This window comes from Lemur catta, chromosome 5 (genome assembly GCF_020740605.2).
Source record: "Lemur catta isolate mLemCat1 chromosome 5, mLemCat1.pri, whole genome shotgun sequence".
NCBI lineage: Eukaryota > Metazoa > Chordata > Mammalia > Primates > Lemuridae > Lemur > Lemur catta.
Window position 1 is genome coordinate 16,912,977 of NC_059132.1, and position 19,844 is coordinate 16,932,820.

Sequence of the window (19,844 nt, forward strand, 5' to 3'; positions counted from 1 at the left end):
GTCTTGTGATTTATGTGTGTGTGCTTGTCTTCCTCGCTTCTTTGTGAACAGGACATGACTTACTCATCTTTGCACTGCAGATACTTAGGAGAGAGGCCAGGAGAGGGTGAGGGCTGGGAAAATGGGTTCTCGAGTGAAGGAAGCAAGGAATGAGGCTGCTTCTCTTAGTGCTGGGCAGACCCTGCCTTGGACTAACTCCAAGCCCCATGTTCTGCTCAGAATTCCAAAGCTATAGTCACTCGAGACTTGTCTCTTTCCTTTCCAACTCCTTCTGTGTCACATTTTCCCTTTGCGGAGGGTGGAGCTGGAGTAGCCACAGGTTTATTATTTTTTTGTTCTAACTAAGGGGAAGTTGACTTGGGAGGCATCAGACAAAGCTTGTCCTTTGTGATGCTGACTTCCAGTGCCTGCTGCTTTGCCCGCCTTCCCAGGCGCCTGCCTTCCCAGGTGCCTGCCTTCCCAGGCCTCTGCCTCTGCACATCTCCACCCCTCCAGCAACGTCTCATCTGGGTGGGACAATTCCCTTCTCTGAAGTCTTCCCTGATGCAGAGATGCCCTTGACCTGCCCCCAAAGCACTATCAGAATGTCAGCATGGAGAAGTGGTTTAGTTAGAAAAAAGTGTATTGGCCGGGCACGGTGGCTCACGCCTGTAATCCTAGCACTCTGGAAGGCCGAGGCAGGTGGATCGTTTGAGCTCAGGAGTTCAAAACCAGCCTGAGCAAGAGTGAAACCCCGTCTCTACTAAAAAATAAAAAGAAATTAGCTGGACAACTAAAAATATATAGAAAAAATTAGCCAGGCATGGTGGCGCATGCCTGTAGTCCCAGCTACTTGGGAGGCTGAGGCAGAAGGATTGCTTGAGCCCAGGAGTTTGAGGTTGCTGTGAGCTAGGCTGATACCACGGCACTCTAGCCAGTGTGAGAAAGCGGGACTCTGCCTCAAAAAAAAAAAAAAAAAAGAAAAAAAAGAAAAAAGTGTATTTAGTATTGTAATATTAGTTTATGCTTAAAAAAAGAAAGAATTTTTTTTTTTAGAGCTTCCAACATTAAGGAAGGTGTGAGAATCTTATGTTCATCAAGAGGGACCAACGAAGAACATGTAGAGACATGGTCCCATCTCTTATCATTTACTGCCTTGTATCAGTTGGGCTCTAATTCCTGAGATGTTCTCAAATCGGGGAGGGAGGGAGGATTTTTTTAAGAGAGAAATTCCCCCTAAGGTGTTAGTGACTGACAGATCTACTGTGCTCCAGAGGGCTCGGGTTTTCCAAAGACAACTTGGAGAGGGTGATAATTTTAAGAAAGGTAATGGAAGACTGAAGATGGGATATGAGGCTTTTTGGGGGGAAACAAGTATTGAAAATGTCCTGAACGTCAGCTTAATCAGAGCACACAGGTGATGGCCATTTTACCTAAGAGCAGGCTTTTTGCAGCATGGGAAGGTACTTAGATGTACAGAACTCTGCCCTGCATGTTTTGGATAGGCAAAGACCGGAGGAAAGGAGAAGGGTGGTGTGGGGACCGTGGGGACGTTTAAATAGGATTCCAACTCGAGGCTCGGCTCTGGGATGGGTAAGCAAGATAGGGATGGGCACTCACGCCCGAAACGGAATCATTCAGCTGCCAACGCACAATGGAGAGAAGACACAAGCACGACAGGTCTCTTCCTCCCTCCCCCCTCCCTTTGCTGGTTGCTGTTTTGCAGAGAGGGGATTGACAGCCCTTTGTTTTCAGGTATGTAGTAGGAAGAAAAGAAGAATCAAACCAGTGTTCTTGTAAAAGCTTAACTTTTAATCGGCTCTGGGTACCTGGCTGATAAAAGCAAGAACATATCTAAAGGCAGTTGAAAAAGGAGAAAAAAAAAAAAAACCAAAAAAGAAAATCACACGGCTGTCGAGGGAAATTGGGAGCCATTTTCGCTCAAGCTGTCCTTACTGTCCCCACGTGGGTGTGGTGCGGCTTGCTCTGATTGGGCCCTTAGCTTGTGCCAGGGATGTTGTGGCCTCTACAACTTGAGAGGCATGGAGTTGAGGACCAACTGTACCGAGAGGGAAGAGACTGATCTGTGTTTTCTTCAATTCAAGCAGCCTATCCTGAGCACCTGGTGTGGGCCAGGCCCTGCTCTGGGCATTAAGGGACAACGATGACCAAGAGGTCTTCCCTATAGAAGTTCACATACTTGGGCCCTAAAGACTTCCCCCGAAATAGCTGCACAAGAAGGCAGTGAGTGGTGTCAGCTCCGGTGGAAAACCAGAGAGTTAAGCGGACGCAGAGGAGAGCGAGAGTTATTTCAGCTAGGGAGATAAAGCTTCATGGGAGAGGAGGCCCTCAACCTGGGCTTGCAGGGGGCTGCCATGCGGTGGGTTAGGTAGGGAAGGTATTCGAGCAGAGCCAGCGGCATGCGCCAAGGTCTGGAGCTGGGAATGTACCAGGCAAGGGCTGATGAGGCTGTAAGCCGGGGGAGCGGTGACAGCAGAGGAGGGACCAACATGGAGGCTTATGAGATGATGTGACCCTTTTCCCTGTCTGTCCTGGAAAAGCAGGTGCTACCTCCACCCCTTCCCTGCCTCCTGCCACGGCTCTCCATTGCCCACGCGGCACCTGGGAAGAGGCGGCTTTCCCAGGATAGAAAAGAACAAAACATCTCAGGAAGGGACCTGTCTGACTGCCAGGTTGACAGCCTGGGGGCTCGGCCTGCTCCTGGTGCCTCCTTCTGATCTCCAGCTCCCCTTTTCGCTGCTGCAGCCTCTTCCTCCCCCCGGGCCCGCTCTGCGTTTCCAGGACGGTTGGCCTTCCGCGCTTCAGCGCAGCCTGAATCGTGCTGACTCCTCTGTTTTCACCCCTCCTCGTGCCTGGCACAGCCTCAGCCCCCAAGGATACTTAGCAGCAGTATTCTTGGTCAGGGCACTGGGATTTCTCCCCGACGGGCCTCAAAGACACTAAAGCGCAAATGCAACATGCGCTCCTTATAAGTCCGTCCCGTGGTGGCTGAGGCGGCCTCGGAAGGCATCACTGTCCACCCAGTTGCTCAAGCCGAAATCCTACGCATCACCCTTGACTCATTCTCTCTCTCTATTCCTTACCCCTGATCCATCAGCAAATTCTATCATATTAACCTTGACCATATAACCTCATGGGAGCACTTCCTGTCTCTTCTGCTACCATCCTGGTCCCAGTGACCACCATCCAAATCATGGCCAATCACAGCCCCTCCCCGTGGGTGTCCTGCCTCAGGCCCTGCAAGCTTACAGCCCACTCTCCACATCATCTCGCCATAACCACCTTTACAAAACGCAAATCAGACTATATCAACTCCACCCACTTCCCCCTTGAACTCTGATGGCTGTCCATGGTGACAGGAAGACAATTACCACTTGTCTACGTGGTCAAGACTCTGACGCATCAGTCCCCTACCTACCCCTCTGACCTCCTTGGGGGCACCCCCAGCCCCCAGCTCCCCACCCTCCAGCCACATTGGGCTTCTGGCAATCCTGAATGAGCCAGGGTACTGGGAGGTATCAGGGCTTTTGCACAGCCTCTCTCTGCCTGGAATGCCTTTCCCTAGATCTTCCCACGGGTGACCTCATCACTCAGATCTCAGCTCAAATGCCACCTAATAAGAGAGGTTTCTCTGACTATCATGTGTAGCCTCCCTACCTCTCCTCCGCCCACCATAGGTCCTATTTCTTACCCTCTTAGATTTTCCTTAAAGCATTTAATGCTACTTGAAATGACTTTTTTCTTCGTTCACACGATGTGGTCTGCAGCTCCCTGTCAGGCCACAAACACAACTGGGGACTTGTGTGTTCCCTGCTCTTTCATTCCCTAGCCAGTCAGTCCCTGGCACATGGTATATGTTCACCAAATATTTGTCGAATAACATTTTCTGTCTTATTTATAGACCTTATTTCTCCCTCTGCTCATATACAGATCTCCTGTGGGTTCAGGATCTGGAATCAACTCTTCCGGGAGAAGCATTTCCAAGAGGTTTTAGGGGTCAGTATTTTCCCAGCACATAGGAGTCTGGACTTCAGACTTAGTAGCAAGCAATGGCCAGGAGGAATCTACCAGGGGTGGCCAGATACGACCTAGCGTGGCCTGTTCAGTAAAGCTAAGTCATATCCTAGTGGATGCACAAACACCCAGAGAATTTGTAGAGACCCAGCACACAGACGTGCTCAGTACAAAGTTTTGACTTTGTAAATGATCAGTGGTTCTCAAACTTTGATGTGCATCAGAATCTTCTACAGAGCTTTTCCAGAATAAAAGATGCCTTGGCCTTTCTCCAGTCCTCTGTTTGTAAGGCAGCTTCTGACAGTTGTATAAATACGTGCGTGGGATTTTATAGACACACAGAGCACGTCCCCACAGCCTTACTGGATTCTGGGCCTAGGTTTTGGGTTACACAGACCACATATCCTCTGGAGAACCCCAAATGCAGCCCCGTTTACCAGTGGCGCTCAGGAGCAGTAGGCGAAAGAGAGCAAGAGGAGGTTGCCCGGGTGGCCATTTACCGTAACTCCAAGATGCTGGTCACGTTTCGAGAGGGAAAGATGCGCCGGATGTAGTTGAAGTCACCCACGTAGAGGCTCCCGTCAATCCCAACGGCCAGAGCCACCGGTGCCAGCAGCTTGTTGCCTTCGGCGAGGCCATTGCAGCTGGGGCAGGAGATGCTCCGGCGGCGGCCGTTGCCCATGATGCTGGTGATGATGGCGGGCTGCTGCGTCAGGAACTGGTTCTCCCCGGTGCCCTTGTGCAGGATTCCTGGTGGAGGGGTAGATGGGAGGGTTACTGTGGCGTCTGGGGAGGACACTCCATTGGCCTCCTGGTGTGAGGGGAAGTGACAGGGAGCAGAGAGAAACGAGGACGCTTCAACCTTTGGGGACGCTCCAATTTCTCTATGGTGTGGGGAGAGCCCAGTGCTGTGGCTTTGGGCAAGAAGACATTCGTGGGGATAACTGGAGAAGAATTGTGGGGTGCACTAGGGCTGATGCTCTGGGAAAACCCACCCAACCGTTTTGACATTTGAAAGGCGAAGGTGGGAAAATCGACAGGTATTTGGAGCACTTGGTGAGAAATGGCAGAGGGAAGGGGGAAGGGTGGCTATGCAAACATCAGGGCTGGAGAGAAGGTCCTGGACAGGTGACCCGGCCACCTGTGGGAAAGGACACGTGTTCACGTACCACTCTTAACGTTGAGGATGTGGTGCTTGTCCAGGGACCAGCCACCCAGGTTGGAGGGGTCCAGCTCGAATCCCTGCAGGAGGGCCGTCCTTTTCTCCCAGAGAATCAGACTGGGGCAGGTCTCATACTCAAACCCGACAGACACTGGAAGATAAACGGGGAGTGGGAGAGAAGAGGGAGTTTACTTGATTACTCCAGAGCTCTCCAGCAAGAATGAGAGACACGTGTTCACAGTGATAACAGATTCTGTTCCAGAAACTCGCTCAAAGAGGCGGGCTGATTGCTTTTCTCCTTGTGATTCCACAATATTAAATTCAGATTTGGAGCCAAACTCGACCTTCAGACTTTTCCCAGTAGTACTCTGTGTGGATGGAAAGACCTTTCCAATGAACTACGGGCTTTTAAAAAGGACCCCAGTGGCATGGAGGGAGAAAAGGGATCCCTTATAGACCTAACAGCACTCCCCTGTAGAGACGGACAGGACACGGTTTCTCTCAGCCTGCTGTTTACAGCACATGCATTTATCATATTTCGTGTTATTTATTTCCATGCGCTAGGAGGAAGGCCTTTGGAAGCTTAGTGGCTCATTGACAAGGATATTTGGGGAGCAATCGCTTGTGTAAGTTAAGGTACTTTGTATGTTTACTGAGGATTCCAGAAAGTGCCAGGAGAGGCAGGCACCAACAGGGACACAGCCTGCCAGTTATGGGGCGATTCAGTGGGGAACAAACCCCAAAGCTCTTTGTAAAAGTCCTCCATTAGCCACGTGGACGAGGGGGAGAGTGAGCCGGGAGGTGAAGTACATTAGTCCTCGCTCGGCTCCCGCTGCACTTCCTGGGGGCTCCATGCTCCCCACATCTACAATAGAGTAAGTGAAGCCTCCGTGTCTCAGTGGTGCGGTGAGGATAGATGAGGCACAATGCAGAGATACCGTGCATTTTTAATTGGAACACGGCTCTGGAAATACGAAGCATTGTTATTATTGCCGTTCCTACTGCATTAAACTCTTAACTATGTGTGTCACCTTTGGGGATTCTCCATAGCTTTATAAAATTCCTGAGATATAGAAGTGTTGATATGAACGAAGGATGCATTTTATCTTGGAAAAAAAAAACTCATATATTTCCTAACTTGTCCTCTGAAAATGCCAAGAAACAATGACCAAATGACCAATCCAGTAGCAAAGAGAATTGCTAGTATCCAGCTTGTGGTCTTGATATATTATTTCTCATTAAAAGGAATCAGGGCTCCTTGAAGAAATGGCTGGAGCAAGAAATGAACAAGCTGAGACTGGGCATTTTATCATACTGGATGGCGAGGAAGGCATCAAAATCTATTAGCACCATGTCAAAAGGACTTGGGCATCAGCTTGAAAAGGCTCCTACTGACCAAAGATGGGGCCATTTGACCATCAGTAAGGATAATAATTTCAGTGGATTGAAACATACTGGATATATTCCAATCCATGAGTTCATAATCGTACTTAAAACACATTAATTTGTCACCCTTGGATGATGAATCAACCCATTATATTAAAAACTAGTAAATACAGAGAAATAATCAAGCACTTGTCCTTTCTTCTTTGAACTGTACCTCAAATAACTAAGCGTTAATGAGAAAGTATCTCTATGTGAAGGTATTCCAGCCAATAGATGAAGAAACAATGACAGGATTAAAACATCATTTTGCTATCTCCAAGGTCCTGATGGACTAAGCAAAGAGCATCGGTGACGACTAAAGTCACCAAAAAACACACAGCTTGACATTAAGCACCTCCTGATAGATGAACACAGCCCCACCTACCAAGTCATTTTGCCAAAACCAAAAATCAAACCCAAACCTGAGAAAGCTTCAAGATCGATTATCAATTTTCGGGAGATACAGGGAACAGAGGAACATGTTAAATAGCTACAGGTATGCAATCAGAAGACAAACTAACCAACTAGATTATGGGAAATTCTACAAGCAAACAACCCAGGTTCTTCAACAAATAAATCATAAAGGTTAAAGACAGACAGAGAAAGAGAGAGAGAAAAGAAGATTTAAAAAATTAAAAAAAAATTAAGAGAAATTTACCAGTTGAAAAGGTGGATCTTAATGGGACCTTCGGTCAAACAAATAAAATATTAATAATTTATGATATTTATGAGACAATTGAAATACTGAGCAATGGATTATGTGATAATATTAAGAAATTTTTGCGTTTTGTTGTGCTAACGATGTTGTTATGTTTTAAAAGTGTTTTTTTAGAGCTACGTTCTGAAATATTACAGATAAAGTGATGTGACATCTGGGAATTGTTTCAGAAAAACACGGGAGGCAGGGGAGTAGATGAGAGAATGGAAAAACAAGATTCATCTTGAGTTGATAATGGTAGGAGCTGGAGGACGTGGGTCCTTGTTATAATATTTGGTCTACTTTTCGATATTGGCTACCATTTTGATATTGGCTAAAGCCAGATATAATATTTTTTTTGATTAGCCAATGTTTTATATGAAATGCACTAGTTACTCCAATAACTGATTTCTAACTTGATTAAGTCATTAACTCCAGTCACTGGTGCAGGAGACCACCGGGGCCATATCCCGAGCACGTGCCGCCGGCTGGTTGCACGTCCCTGGCAACCGCCTTACTCTCTCCCTCCTGCCCCTCTGCACAGTGGGGAGTGTGGGAGGGCCTGCTTGGTAGGGTTATGAGAGGTTACCCAAGACAAAGGATTTAGCACAATGCTCTCTAAACAGAGGGAATGTCTGATAAACACTGGCTGCCAATTATAGTGAAAATTTCTGAGTTTGCTGGTTTCTTATTTTGGTAACTTATCTTTACCCACAGTTCTACCACCAGTCTATTAGTGAAGAGAATACAGGATTCTAGATTTTAATGGACCCCCAGATAGCTTTCCGCAAGTAGGAAGATACCAGGTAGGTTGAGATTAATCCATAGCTCACAACTGATAACTACAGGACCCTTCTCTTAGGGTGATCTTCCATACCAGGGAACCATGCGATTCCTTTAAGACAAAACCCTGAACTACAGCATGTGGCTTTCAGAGCATCTCGAACCCTGTTTTCTGATTCTCGGGGTGCATTCTGTGCCATTTGCCAGTGCTCCCTCTAGAACATGAACTAGCCCTGCCCACTCCTCTCTCTTCATCCGGAATCTGCTCCTTTTCCAGTACACTTCAGCTACGTTGGGCTTCTCTCTGTCCTTCAAAGTCACCTTGCTCTTCTCTCTGGCTGGAATGCTCTTTTTCTGATTTTCATGTGGTTCTTTCTTGTCATTCCAGTCTCTGCTTAAATGTCACCCTGCTGGGTAGCCTTCCCTGAATGCCCATCTACAGCTGCCCCTCCTCCCCAGTATATATCACTTATGTGAATTTTCTTATTAGCACTTACCACTGCTGGATGATTTCCTTGTCCAGTGCAAATTTATTATCTCAATCCCCTACTAGAATGTAAGGCCCACAGAAGAGGAATCTTGTTTGTCTTACTGACCATTGTGTCTTTTTTTTTTTTTTTGAGACAGAGTCTTGCTCTGTTGCCCGGGCTAGAGTGCCATGGAGTCAGCCTAGCTCACAACAACCTCAAACTCCTGGGCTCAAGCGATACTTCTGCCTCAGCCTTCTGAGTAGCTGGAACTACAGGCATGAGCCACCATGCCTGGCTAATTTTTCTATATATATTTTTAGCTGTCCATATAATTTCTTTCTATTTTTAGTAGAGACGGGGTCTCGCTCTTGCTCAGGCTGGTCTCGAACTCCTGAGCTCAAACAATCCATCCACCTCGGCCTCCCAGAGTGCTAGGATTACAGGTGTGAGCCACCGCACCCGGCCACCATTGTGTCTTAATCTACTAGGACAGTACTTGACATATACTAGGAACTCAGTAAGTATTGGTTGAATTAAGGCATGAGTAAATCCACGACTCAGTAAGTGACTGGAACTAGAACATACCAACAGCATCCGAGAGTCCATACACTCGTTGGCCATAAGCATCCGTCTTGTCCCAGACGAAGGTGTAGGCCAGGTTGGGAGAAGCCTGGAATGACTTCTGGAAGAGATGCCCCTCCACTGCTACCATCAGGTGGACTCTGATCAGGTTCAGGGGCACCGTGGACTGGGTCATGGTGATCTTCAGCAGCGACTTGTACCCTGCGGTTCTGGAGCTCAGGTAGCGAAGCTTGACATTGGAACCGGGGAGCTCAAGTTCTTCATGAAGAACCTGGAGGAGAAACACGTGGTAGACACACACCTCACACGCACCCCTGGAAGTGGGCCATTTGCAACCCCAGGGCTGCCTGGCCACTGCCCTCCCGCACCTAAGCATCCCACCTTATATGGGTACCAGAACCACTTGCCATGGCTGAGTAAGGAAAAAAAAAAAACCCACCAAAACTTTATCCTACACCACAGAGTGAAGGGGCTGAGGTTATGATTTTTGGATTAATAATTATTCTTGGTCACTGTTGTGTTTCTTTTTAAAAACCACACTGTTGGCAAAAGATGTAAATAAGAACAGCAGGCTTTATTGCTAGCTGCGTGCAAGGAGGCCACGAGAGGCTGTAATTATATGAACCTACAACTTCCACTGACAATTGGTATAAAGCAACAGGGAGGCAATAATGTAATATGCCCTCTGTCGTAACACCGATGTAGATCATTAAAGCGCCTCTTATCATGTATCTCTGTGACTAACAGGAATAAAAAGCAATTTGCAGGTGGGTTGCACATATGTATAGTGTTTTTATTTTATTAAAAGCTCCGGTGACTGCCAAAGTCTTGAACGACGACCCGCAACCATCCAGAATGTTCAGGAGGGATTCAAACTTTCCTCTCCAGTGACTATGAATTCTACTCTGCTACTCTTTTTCGTTTCTCCCTTTTAATATTAGTTTCTGGCTCATGCAGGGAGAGACGTGCCAGGAGGAAGCTGGCCAGTGGCTTTTGCTCAGGGCACTACTGAGAGTCCCACCCTGGTTCCCACCGTTCCTACCTGGGTCTCAGGCACAATTGGATTCTGTCCAGGGGCGGCACTGAAGAAGGTGGACAGCGGGGAGGAGATGATGATCGGATCAGGTCGGACGAAGCCACTGAGGTCACAGCTGGGGATGGAGTTCTCCTCTGTCTTCATCACCAGCGTGTCCATGGCGTAAAAGCTGTTCCACGGCAGCCACACAGTGCGCTCCTGGCTCATGAACGGGGCTCGCTCAAAGTGCAGAGTCAAGGAAGCGCCCCCATTGGCGATCAGGTCAAACCTGGGGGGAGGTGAATGGGCTCAATGAGAGGCGTGAACTCACCTTCAGACAAGGTAGGATGCTCTGGCCTCCTCCCCCGTGGGAAGTGGCCGGGGAAGAGCACAGAGGAGTGTGGCTTTGGAGGCAGACAGGTGGGAGTGGAATCCAAACTCTATCACTAATTGTGTGGCGATGGGCTAGTTACTAACTCTCTTTATCTGTAAAATGAAAATAATGATGCTGACACACACGGTGTGGCTGAGAGAAGGAAATATGATGGGTGCAGAGCAGAGGTCAGGAAACTATGGCCCGTGGGCTAAATCCGGCCCACCACTTGGTTTGGTAAATAAAGTTTTATTGGCACACAGCTACACCCATTTGTGTATGTATCCTCTATGGCTGCTTTCCTGCTGCGATGGCAGAGCTGAGTCGTTGCAACAGAAACCACATGGCCAGCAAAGCCTGAACTATTTACTATCCGGCCCTTTAGAGGACATGTTTGCTGACCCCTGGTATAAAGCACTTAGCACAGTCCTAGGTTGACAGAAACGTTCAATAAATAGTGTAGTTATAATGATAGGACCTTAGGACACGGAGGCACTCAATACAGTGTTCTTCTAATCAGCCTCTGCTCTGTATCTGGTATCTTTAATAATGGTTCTTAAATTATATTCCTGTTTGATCCTCAAGAGCTAGACGGAGGAATACTACCCATAAAGTAAAAATAAAGGTAGCTTTTTCCCAATTCACAGAAAAGGAGGTTAACAGAGAGGCGTTTCTCGATTTTAAACTTTACTCCTCCGCTAGAATCTCAGCTCCTGGCGGGCAGTGGTGCTGTCTGTCTTGGTCACTTCAGAATACCCAGCAGCTAACAGGGTGCTGGATCACAGTAAAAGCTCTGGTAACACAGCGGTGTTTTCAGTAGATGTGAAATGAATGATCAGGAGCACATGAATATTAAGGTACACATCAGAGCTCGCACAGGACAACAGTGTATTAATTACTTTGTTTGTTTATGTGTTTATTTATTGGGCATGCAGGCTGTGGGGATGGTTTTGCATAGGACACAGAAGAGAGTCAAATGTCTGGAAGCAGAATCGTTCCTAGCTGGCAGTGCCAGAACCAACACGAACGTCTGTGGCACACACCAGTGTACAACAGATTGCGGGATTCCTCGGAGCTTTCCCAAACACAACCTGTGACTTCCGTGGCTGCGCAACCTGAACTAGCTGAACAGTCCCCGATCCAGGAGGTTGGAGGGATGATCTGGGAAGTGGATTTGGGCCACGATTAGTCAGGGAACAGCGGAGAGGAATGAGCTGGCACAAGGAGAGGACAGTTATCAGACCCAGGACTCAGAAACGTCTTCTTGTGTTGACTTTATAGGAACTAACTCAAAGATGTTAGCCCTTCAAGAACACTTGCTTCCCAGATGAACAAGGGCAAGAGTGGCCCCACATGGTACATGCCTGTCTGCTATCCTTGGGCTTTAAAGTAATTAGCTTTGGCTACAGAAATGCATAAGTGAAATTTAAGGAATATTGAAGATTTGATGGGAATCAGTAGACCCCTTGTTTGGGTTTCAGAGGTGGGAATATGAGGGCAGGTCTACCAGGGGCTGGTAACTGTTGAAGCTGCTTGCAAGGCTACCGTAGGACATTAGACCACACGGCCGGACTCCTCACCAGAGAAAGGCGAGAACCCCAGTTCTTACCTCTGTGGTGCATCTGTGACTGTCCTCAGTCCGTTTTTTAGGGAAATGTGTTGTATCCGATTTATGGCGATACCCCTCTTTTCCATTTGAAATAGAATGCCACCGTATGTGTGTGTGCGTGTGTGTGCGTGTGTGTGTGTGTGTGTGTGTGTGTCTATGTTTTTCTTAGCCCAGAGCGAGGAGTGAGTGTTTTCATCTTTCCAGAGATTTCTTTTCTTCTTCTCATCTTTTTCTTTAAATTTCTACTCTATGCCCAAATGGATTAAGGAAATGACAGAGCTTTCATCTTGATGGGGGCTGAACGGTGCATGTTTCCAATCAGAAGATAATAGGGAAAGGTTGCCTCCTTCACACAGCAGGGTGACTGCTAAATGTATTTAATTAGACTTCTCTGATTACATGCCACCCCTTCAAAACAGTAGCGAAAACAACGCAACTCCTAAAGCCACAGATGAAAGCAGAAGGGGATCACCACAGGACACTATGTCATGTGGATTCTTGTCACCCTGCACTGCCTTTGATTTAAAATAGGAGTTAGTTTCTAAGAACTACCTTGCCTTCTCCTTTCTAGAATCTGCCCCCACCCCGACACTCACACACAGCCTTTGCCTGACATGGGGAAAGGAGGGTGGTGGCTGTCAGCAGACCTGGACAGGCTGGCCTTCCTGTTCAGTTTCTGTTTTTGACACCACACCAGAAAGCATGGAATGTCTTTGGGGGGGATCCTCTGTGGAGGGCTGGCGTGGTGGGCACTCCAGTCCAGGAGGGGGACCACGTGGTTCCAAGGCAATAGACCACCTGTCCCTTTCTGTGCACACTCCGCCCTGAGTAGGTACGAGCCCCGCAGAGCTACTTACGTGCCGTCCTGGCGGGTGATGGTGTAGCCGTATTTTGGGTACTTGACAAAAGACACGTTCACACCGACCAGGGGAGTTCCATCTGTGGTTACGACTTGGCCTCGGATGAGGGAAACCAGGCTGGGGGAGAAAGAAACACAGGGCTTTGAGCCACACGCAGCAGAGCAAAGAGAGAGTTCCCCCCTGTCTCTGCTCCCCCACCCTCATCTGGTCCCTACGGCAAGGAGGGGACTTTCAACGTTAACTTCTGGCTTCACCTGATCATACCTCACAGAGAACGATGGACCACAGGGAGGTCTCAATGCTTTGCTTTGCCTTAGGAACAAAACTTGTGACATTCTGGGGTGAACTCCACGGGCAGCAACTCCTGTCACTCAGTGGGCAGTAGGGTCTCCTGTGCACCTTCTACCTTGGCCTCGCTCCATCCTTGACATCATTTGGCTTTTGCCTGGCTGCCCCTCGTCACTCCAGAGTGTGCCTTAGCCTGGCGCAGAGAGGAGCATGCTCGGGCCAGAGCTTCCCCATCTGGCGACTTATTTCCCTCTTTTGGCTTTGGAGGAAGGCCAGGTTATTCTCCTCCTCGAGGCTAGGATGTCAGAGGGGTGCAGGGGAGCACGCAGAGGTTTTTATGAGGCTGGGACAGACACAGACATGGGTTTTGGTGCCCTCTAAGAGCAACATTTTTCATAATTCATGAGAGCCTGAGAACAAGAGAACACTGTGGAATTTTTTTTTTTTCTGGTAGAAATATCTTAGATTCTGGATTCCATGTAACTACATATTTCTCTTATGTCAAATTCCTGCTGTCTTGGGGAGGGATGGTTGAAATCCTCCCCAGTGTGTGTCCTTCCAGAGTCGGGAAAAACCCCCCTCTCTCCAGGCCATAGTAACTAGAACTTTCCAAAGAATGCCAGTGTCCAACCAGCTATCTCTGGGAAATCCTAGAAAGCCGTGGAGATGCTACAGTGTTCTATGCAAAGTCCATGGAGGGAGAATGTACATGTCTCCTCTCACCTGAATTTTCTGGAATTATGGAGAAACGGGACAATGAGAAGCTGCACTTCTGCACTGAGCCCCCAGTCGACCAGACGTTGTCTGTAGCTGCATAGTTGAGCTTTAAGACATCGGGCAATTTGGCGAAAGCAGAGAGGTTCTTAGGCTCCCCGGTTCCTGGATACATTCCCAATTTCTGGACTAGGTAATCAACTGACCTTTCCTTTGCCAGAATCTTGTCAAAGTCTGCTCGAATTTTGGAATGCATTTACTTTTGCAATCCTGGGTGTCCTGAAAAGTGGAGGGAGGCTGTCTCCAGGCATCTCTCTTTTTATTAGCAATACCCCCAACTGTTCAACTCCAACCCTTTGATGATCTCAGGAGTGTTTAGACTGTTCCACTGACAGCTCTAATTGTCTGCTACTGGCTGCCTCACAAATGAATACCATTTTTAGCTGGTTCCAACCACAATGCTAGAATCTTTTGAAAGTGGAAAACTAATTTATGAAAATAATCCTTTTGTTCAATTCCATTTTCTTATCTTAGCTCAGACTAAGATTTCTTTAAGGCCTCACCAGACACTATTTTAAAATCAATGATGTGTGTTGACGACCATAAGGTACACAGTGCTCGTGATGAGAAAACAAAATTGGGAGTACATTCCACAATGGTTTCCCCCCCTCTTCTTTTTTTCTACAACTGCTATTTCTTTTAAGTCATTCCTGTAGCATAAGACTTTGCAGAGTCCCATCAGAATAAAAGGGGCTGGGTTGCCTGTGATTTCTACCTTGTGTTTTTCTAAATCTTCATTGCTGCTGGCTACCTACCGATGGTTTCCAGGGAGTCAATTTGCAGAAAAGATTCGGCTAAGACACGCTATCAGTTCATTTCTATTTATGATTATTGATGTGTAACAATTATCACATTATCTAGATAGTGAGATCTGCTGTATAAATTATAGTGGTGGAGTCAAGGCATTTTAGTTATTTTTGTACACCATTATCTAGGGGAACGCCTTTTGCGAAGTCTTGAATTAAGTTCTTTTTTACTCCTTGCTTTGTCCTTCATTATTTGTCAGACGATAATGCACCGAAATTCACATGCTCACTGAACTCCAACCTGTGTCTTGGAGTAGCACTTTGTATTTCTGAATTATGTATCCATGCAGACATGCTGGAGAGTGTGGGCTCATTTGGGTGCTGCTGTTTGTTGCGATGTTCACAGCTTCAGAGAAGCTTTCTCTAAAGCAATGTTCTTTCTTTCAGGTATCTTGGGCTGCTGTAGTCCACTGCCTAGTCTGGGGTTCCCGCCTGCTCGCCTATACCTTGGCTCTAGCTCAAGACGCCTTCTGGACGTGGTAACAATTAGTGAGGATGATAAGATTAAATCAGAAGGGACAGGTGAAGAAAGAGTGTGAAAGGGAGAGTATCAGGAAATCTCTGCATTTGGGGTAGAATTAATGAAATACTAATTAGGAAGCAGATTGAAACAGACCACGGACATTCAGAGGATGCACTTACAGCATAAGCAAACCATATGCGAACCCCACCTCAATGCTCCTGGCCTAGTGCAAGCCCTGCCTGCTCACGACTCTCTGCAAGACGAATCACGTTCGTAATTGCAAGGAAGCACACGTACAGAAACCGTTCCACACTAAGATCTAGTAAGCAGGAAAGTATATATACTTATTTGGTCAGAGATTTGGGGCTTTTTTTTTTTTTGAGAGTTTCATCTATTGAAATAAATAACAATAATAATAATGTTACTGTGTGTCGTATGTGTCAAAGTCAAATCAAATAAAAAAGACACATCTCTAAATTTAAAATGTTTTCTTTGAGAAGCAAGAATTGCAATTCAGACCAGGTGGTCTTCAGTATGTCTGAAGAACAAAGAGAAGGTTGGAGGTTTTATAAGAAGGAGAAGAATGCTGTATATTGTTTTGAACAAAAAGCTCATTGGCACTAGTAAAGTTCTGGGTAGCCGGCAAGCTCTGACCGGTGAGTGATGGTGGTGGGTAAAACTAGTCTTAGAGTTACAGCAGGTCGTTTGAGCAGTTATTAGATAAAACTGGTTTCAGGTTACAGCTGGCAGTTCCCAGTCCCGGGCAGCCAGGCTGGCAGAGAGTTATGTTCTTGGAGCTATGTTATGTGCCCTGAGGGCTTTTTTCCCCTGGCCCTTTCCCCCCTCTGTTATAGTTGGGTAGGACAAGAATGACTCAGTTTGTATGATCAACTTTCACATATATAATAATATTATTGTAATTTTACTAATCAAGAAAATGAGGTTTATGAGCCCAATATGACAGAGTTGGGGGGTGCCGGGGCTGAAATACATGAGGGCTGAGATTATTTTTCCCTTTCTATTATTATTTCTTTTTCTATTTTATTTTTAATAAAACCAGAACAGAGAGAAGCTAAAGTTACTGGCCTAAGGTAACCTTGTTAAGAACCCCCATATTCAAAAGAGCTGCCAGGAACGGCCGTACCACTTTCCAGAGAGCTCTAACAGGCGGTAGAACGGGCTGTGCCGCCGCCCACTGCTTTTCCATCCCGCCCTGGCTGGGCTTTCATGGAGCAGTGACGTCCGAGTTGCGGCCCGACAATGTCCCCTCCCCAAAGTCTCATGGTGGAATCAGGTGGGTGGAGGGAAGCCCCAGGAGAACCACTTGTAAAGTTAGGGGCTCCTGTAAAAGGTGAAGCCTGGGGGGGGGCAGCATACTTCCCGAGGTGCTCCTGGGCCTACCTGGGCGAGGGAGGATGAAGATGAAGGTGGCACCATGGGGGTTGCCAGAGGGGCAAAGGCGCCAGAACCATCCTGCTCAAGTTCCTAGTCCCTAGAGATTTTGTGAAAAAGGCCCCAACCAGCAGTTTTTATTTCTCCATGTGAAGGAGCACAGAGACAGAGTGGGGTACCCCCCATCCCCACATCAACATGCACCACTGACATCTGCACTGGCCCAAATGAGGGTGAGATCAGTCATGTGCAGCCAGGTCAGAAGAAGAGCCCCTGCCTCTCCTACTCCTCCTCTCCACCCTCAGAATTAGAAACGGTGTCTAGAAGAGAGAAGGGGATACGGTGGTGGAGAAGGGGAGGGTCTCAAAACCAGACCTTCCCTTTGCTCTTGTCCTCGGCCAAAGGGAGGGCCAAGTTGAAGACGAAATAAATCCAGAACTTGGCCCTAGGATATTCATCAGCCTCAAACAAGACAGAGAGCAAAAATGAACTTGACAAAATGAGGAGTGAAAGGCAGTAGCACAATGCTTTGCACATAGTAGGTAATCAGGAGATCGACAGATGAGATTGCTATGAAGATTAGAGATAATCTACAGAAAGTCTCCGGTTCATCCTAGGTGCTCAATAAATTCTTGCAACTGGCATCATCTTGACTGTAAGATGCCATGAATGATAGGTTGTGTTATCAAGGTAATAACAGCTTTCAAAAATACTCTACTGAATGAATGATTTCAGCAATGTTCAAACAAAAGCCCCCATCAGAGGCATTATAAAGGGAGATTTAACATAATGACAATAATGTCATAAAATAACAGATCATAAAAATGATTTAAAACCCACGGAATCAACAGGTGTCTCCAGCAGGTTCTGGCTGGAAGGTGGTCAAATCCTGCAGAGAGACCAGGACCCTGTTCTGGAGTCTGACTTGCAGTGAGGGAAGGGGGCCCCTGTGAGCTGTCTCCAGGGGGCGGTTAGTTTCCGAGCCAACTGGGTCCATGGAAAAGCTGGAGCACTTCTTCCTGCTCCAACAGGAAGAAAGCCAGCGACTTCAGCCGCCTGCAGGGACAGAGGGTGCCTACCTGCTGTTGAAGGGGTTCTCTCCAGGAATGATGTGGGTGCTGTCCTTGCCTGCCAAGAGCTTGATGCGGTCGTAGAAAGACTTCACGGCAGGCCAGTCCGTCTGGCCCTGTTGAATGATGTCCAGGGGGTCCCGGGACCCCCGACAGAGCAGGCTGTTCTGACAGGCTGACTGCAGGCAGCAGTCAGGGTCCAGGCAATCCACCAGGCCATCTGGAAGGGCAGAGGCAGAGCCAGGGTCAGCGGATTTTCACGGCCCAAAGCTGCTTGGAGTTGCTAACACCTTTGTTACCAGCGCAGGCATGAGCAGCATCAAACCTTCCCAAGGGCCTGAGGTGGCAGGTTGCACACAGCAAGCCTCGTATAATTCCAATCTATACGCACAGAAAATAAGAGACTGAAAGGAAATAACTGAAAATGTTGACAAACGGTTATCCCCAGCTAGTATAACAGATCTCTTCGTTTTCTTTATAACGCTTTTTTTTTTTTTTTGAATTTCTACATTTTTCTGCTATGAACAAGTACTATTTGAGTGGTTGGAAATAAAAGCAAACACTTTGCTTTTAGGAAAACACAGCATAAAACATTACCCATAGCCAGTTCCTGGGGCCTGTGCTAATGGGTGTACAAGTAATCAAAACGCATGGGATCTCTTAAATCTCGCTTTAATGGAGAAAAGCATTTCATCCCTGCTCCCTCTAAGCCAGGGAGGGGACTGCTGACCAGTTGAAAACCGGGGGCTGTGAGTTTTACGTTTTCCAGGAAATGCAGAGAAATAAATGGCTTTAGCTTGGGAATGCAGAAATTAAAGCCATCAGTTTACCCAATTGTTTTTGGTTCTCCCTTCCTGTATGCCTGCAGGGCTTGGGACACCCTGATTTACTTGCCTAGATTCCTGCTCTTCATCCCTTTTCCTAGGCTGATTCCTATTCACTCATCTACCATTCAACAAATACCGGAGTGTTGTCCACGTGCTGGAAATAAAACAGTGAGCAAAGAACCATGGACGTCTGTCCTTAAGGAGCTGACAGTACATTGGGGGAAACAGACATGACTGACTCATCCTTTAAGGCTCAGTGTAGGTGTGACCTCCTCCTCCAGGAAGCCTTTTTGATGATGCCCTGGACAGGTCATTGTTCCGGACTGAGTGTTTGTGTTCCTCCAAAATTCCTAAGTTAAAATCCTAATCCCCAATGTGATGGTATTAGGAGGTGGGGCCTTTGGAAGGGAGTTACATTATAAGGGTGTAGCTGTCATTAAAGGATTAGTGACCTTATAAAAGAGATCCCAGACAGTGCTCTGGCTCTCTTTCTGCCATGTGAGGACACAGCATCTATGAACCAGGCAAGGGCCCTCACCAGACACTGGCCATCTGCTGGAGCGTTGATCTTGGACTTCCCAGACTCCAGAACTGTGAGAAATAAATGTTTATTGTTTAAGCCACCTAGGCTCTGGTATTTTTTGTTATAGCAGCCCAAACTGACCAAGGCAGAACAGGCATTCCTGTTCTATACATTCCTGAATGAGAGGTTCTCAAAGAATGGTTCTGCATCAAAATCCTGAGAGGAGAATCCTACGGACAGGAAGGATCTGGGCCACCCCAGAACTCCCCAGGGAGAGCCTCCAGGAGCAGGTCCTGGAATCTGCATTTTAACCAGGATCTTCAGGTGATTCTAATGCACAATAAATTTTAGAAACTGCTGTTAACGCCAACTTCCTTGGACTGGAATTAATTATCTCTTTATGCTTGCCTCCCTATCTGGAAAATGAGCTCTTTGAATAGAACAGTGTCTGATCAATTTCTATATTCATGTCTCACTTAGTGCCGAGCACAGAATTGGGCACTCAACAAATGTTTGTTGAATGAATAAACGACTGTGTCCCATTCCTCACATGTCTGTGAGGGCTGAGGACGAGAACGTTTAGGGCAGTGTTTGCTTGGTGGAATTTTCTATTAGAATGGATTAGCTGGCCAACCCTTACTCACCCTTCTGGAAATCGATTGAACAGAGAGTAGAGAAGCTTGCAGAATAACTTGCTTGTACCTTCTGAAT

General features: G+C 47.1%; 1 protein-coding gene across 4 annotated transcripts in view; it reads right to left on the reverse strand.

Annotated features, from left to right (window-relative positions):
* Positions 1-19,844, reverse strand: part of TENM2 (teneurin transmembrane protein 2) — a 1,161,672-nt gene that overhangs the window by 44,295 nt on the left and 1,097,533 nt on the right. For all 4 annotated transcript variants that reach the window (XM_045551217.1, XM_045551218.1, XM_045551220.1 and 1 more), the window contains 6 exons: positions 17,793-18,003; positions 12,988-13,107; positions 10,176-10,437; positions 9,137-9,404; positions 5,184-5,327; positions 4,515-4,764 (listed from right to left, as the gene is read on the reverse strand). In XM_045551217.1, coding sequence (XP_045407173.1) covers positions 4,515-4,764; positions 5,184-5,327; positions 9,137-9,404; positions 10,176-10,437; positions 12,988-13,107; positions 17,793-18,003 — 1,255 coding nt within the window. The remainder of the gene's footprint in view (positions 1-4,514; positions 4,765-5,183; positions 5,328-9,136; positions 9,405-10,175; positions 10,438-12,987; positions 13,108-17,792; positions 18,004-19,844) is intronic.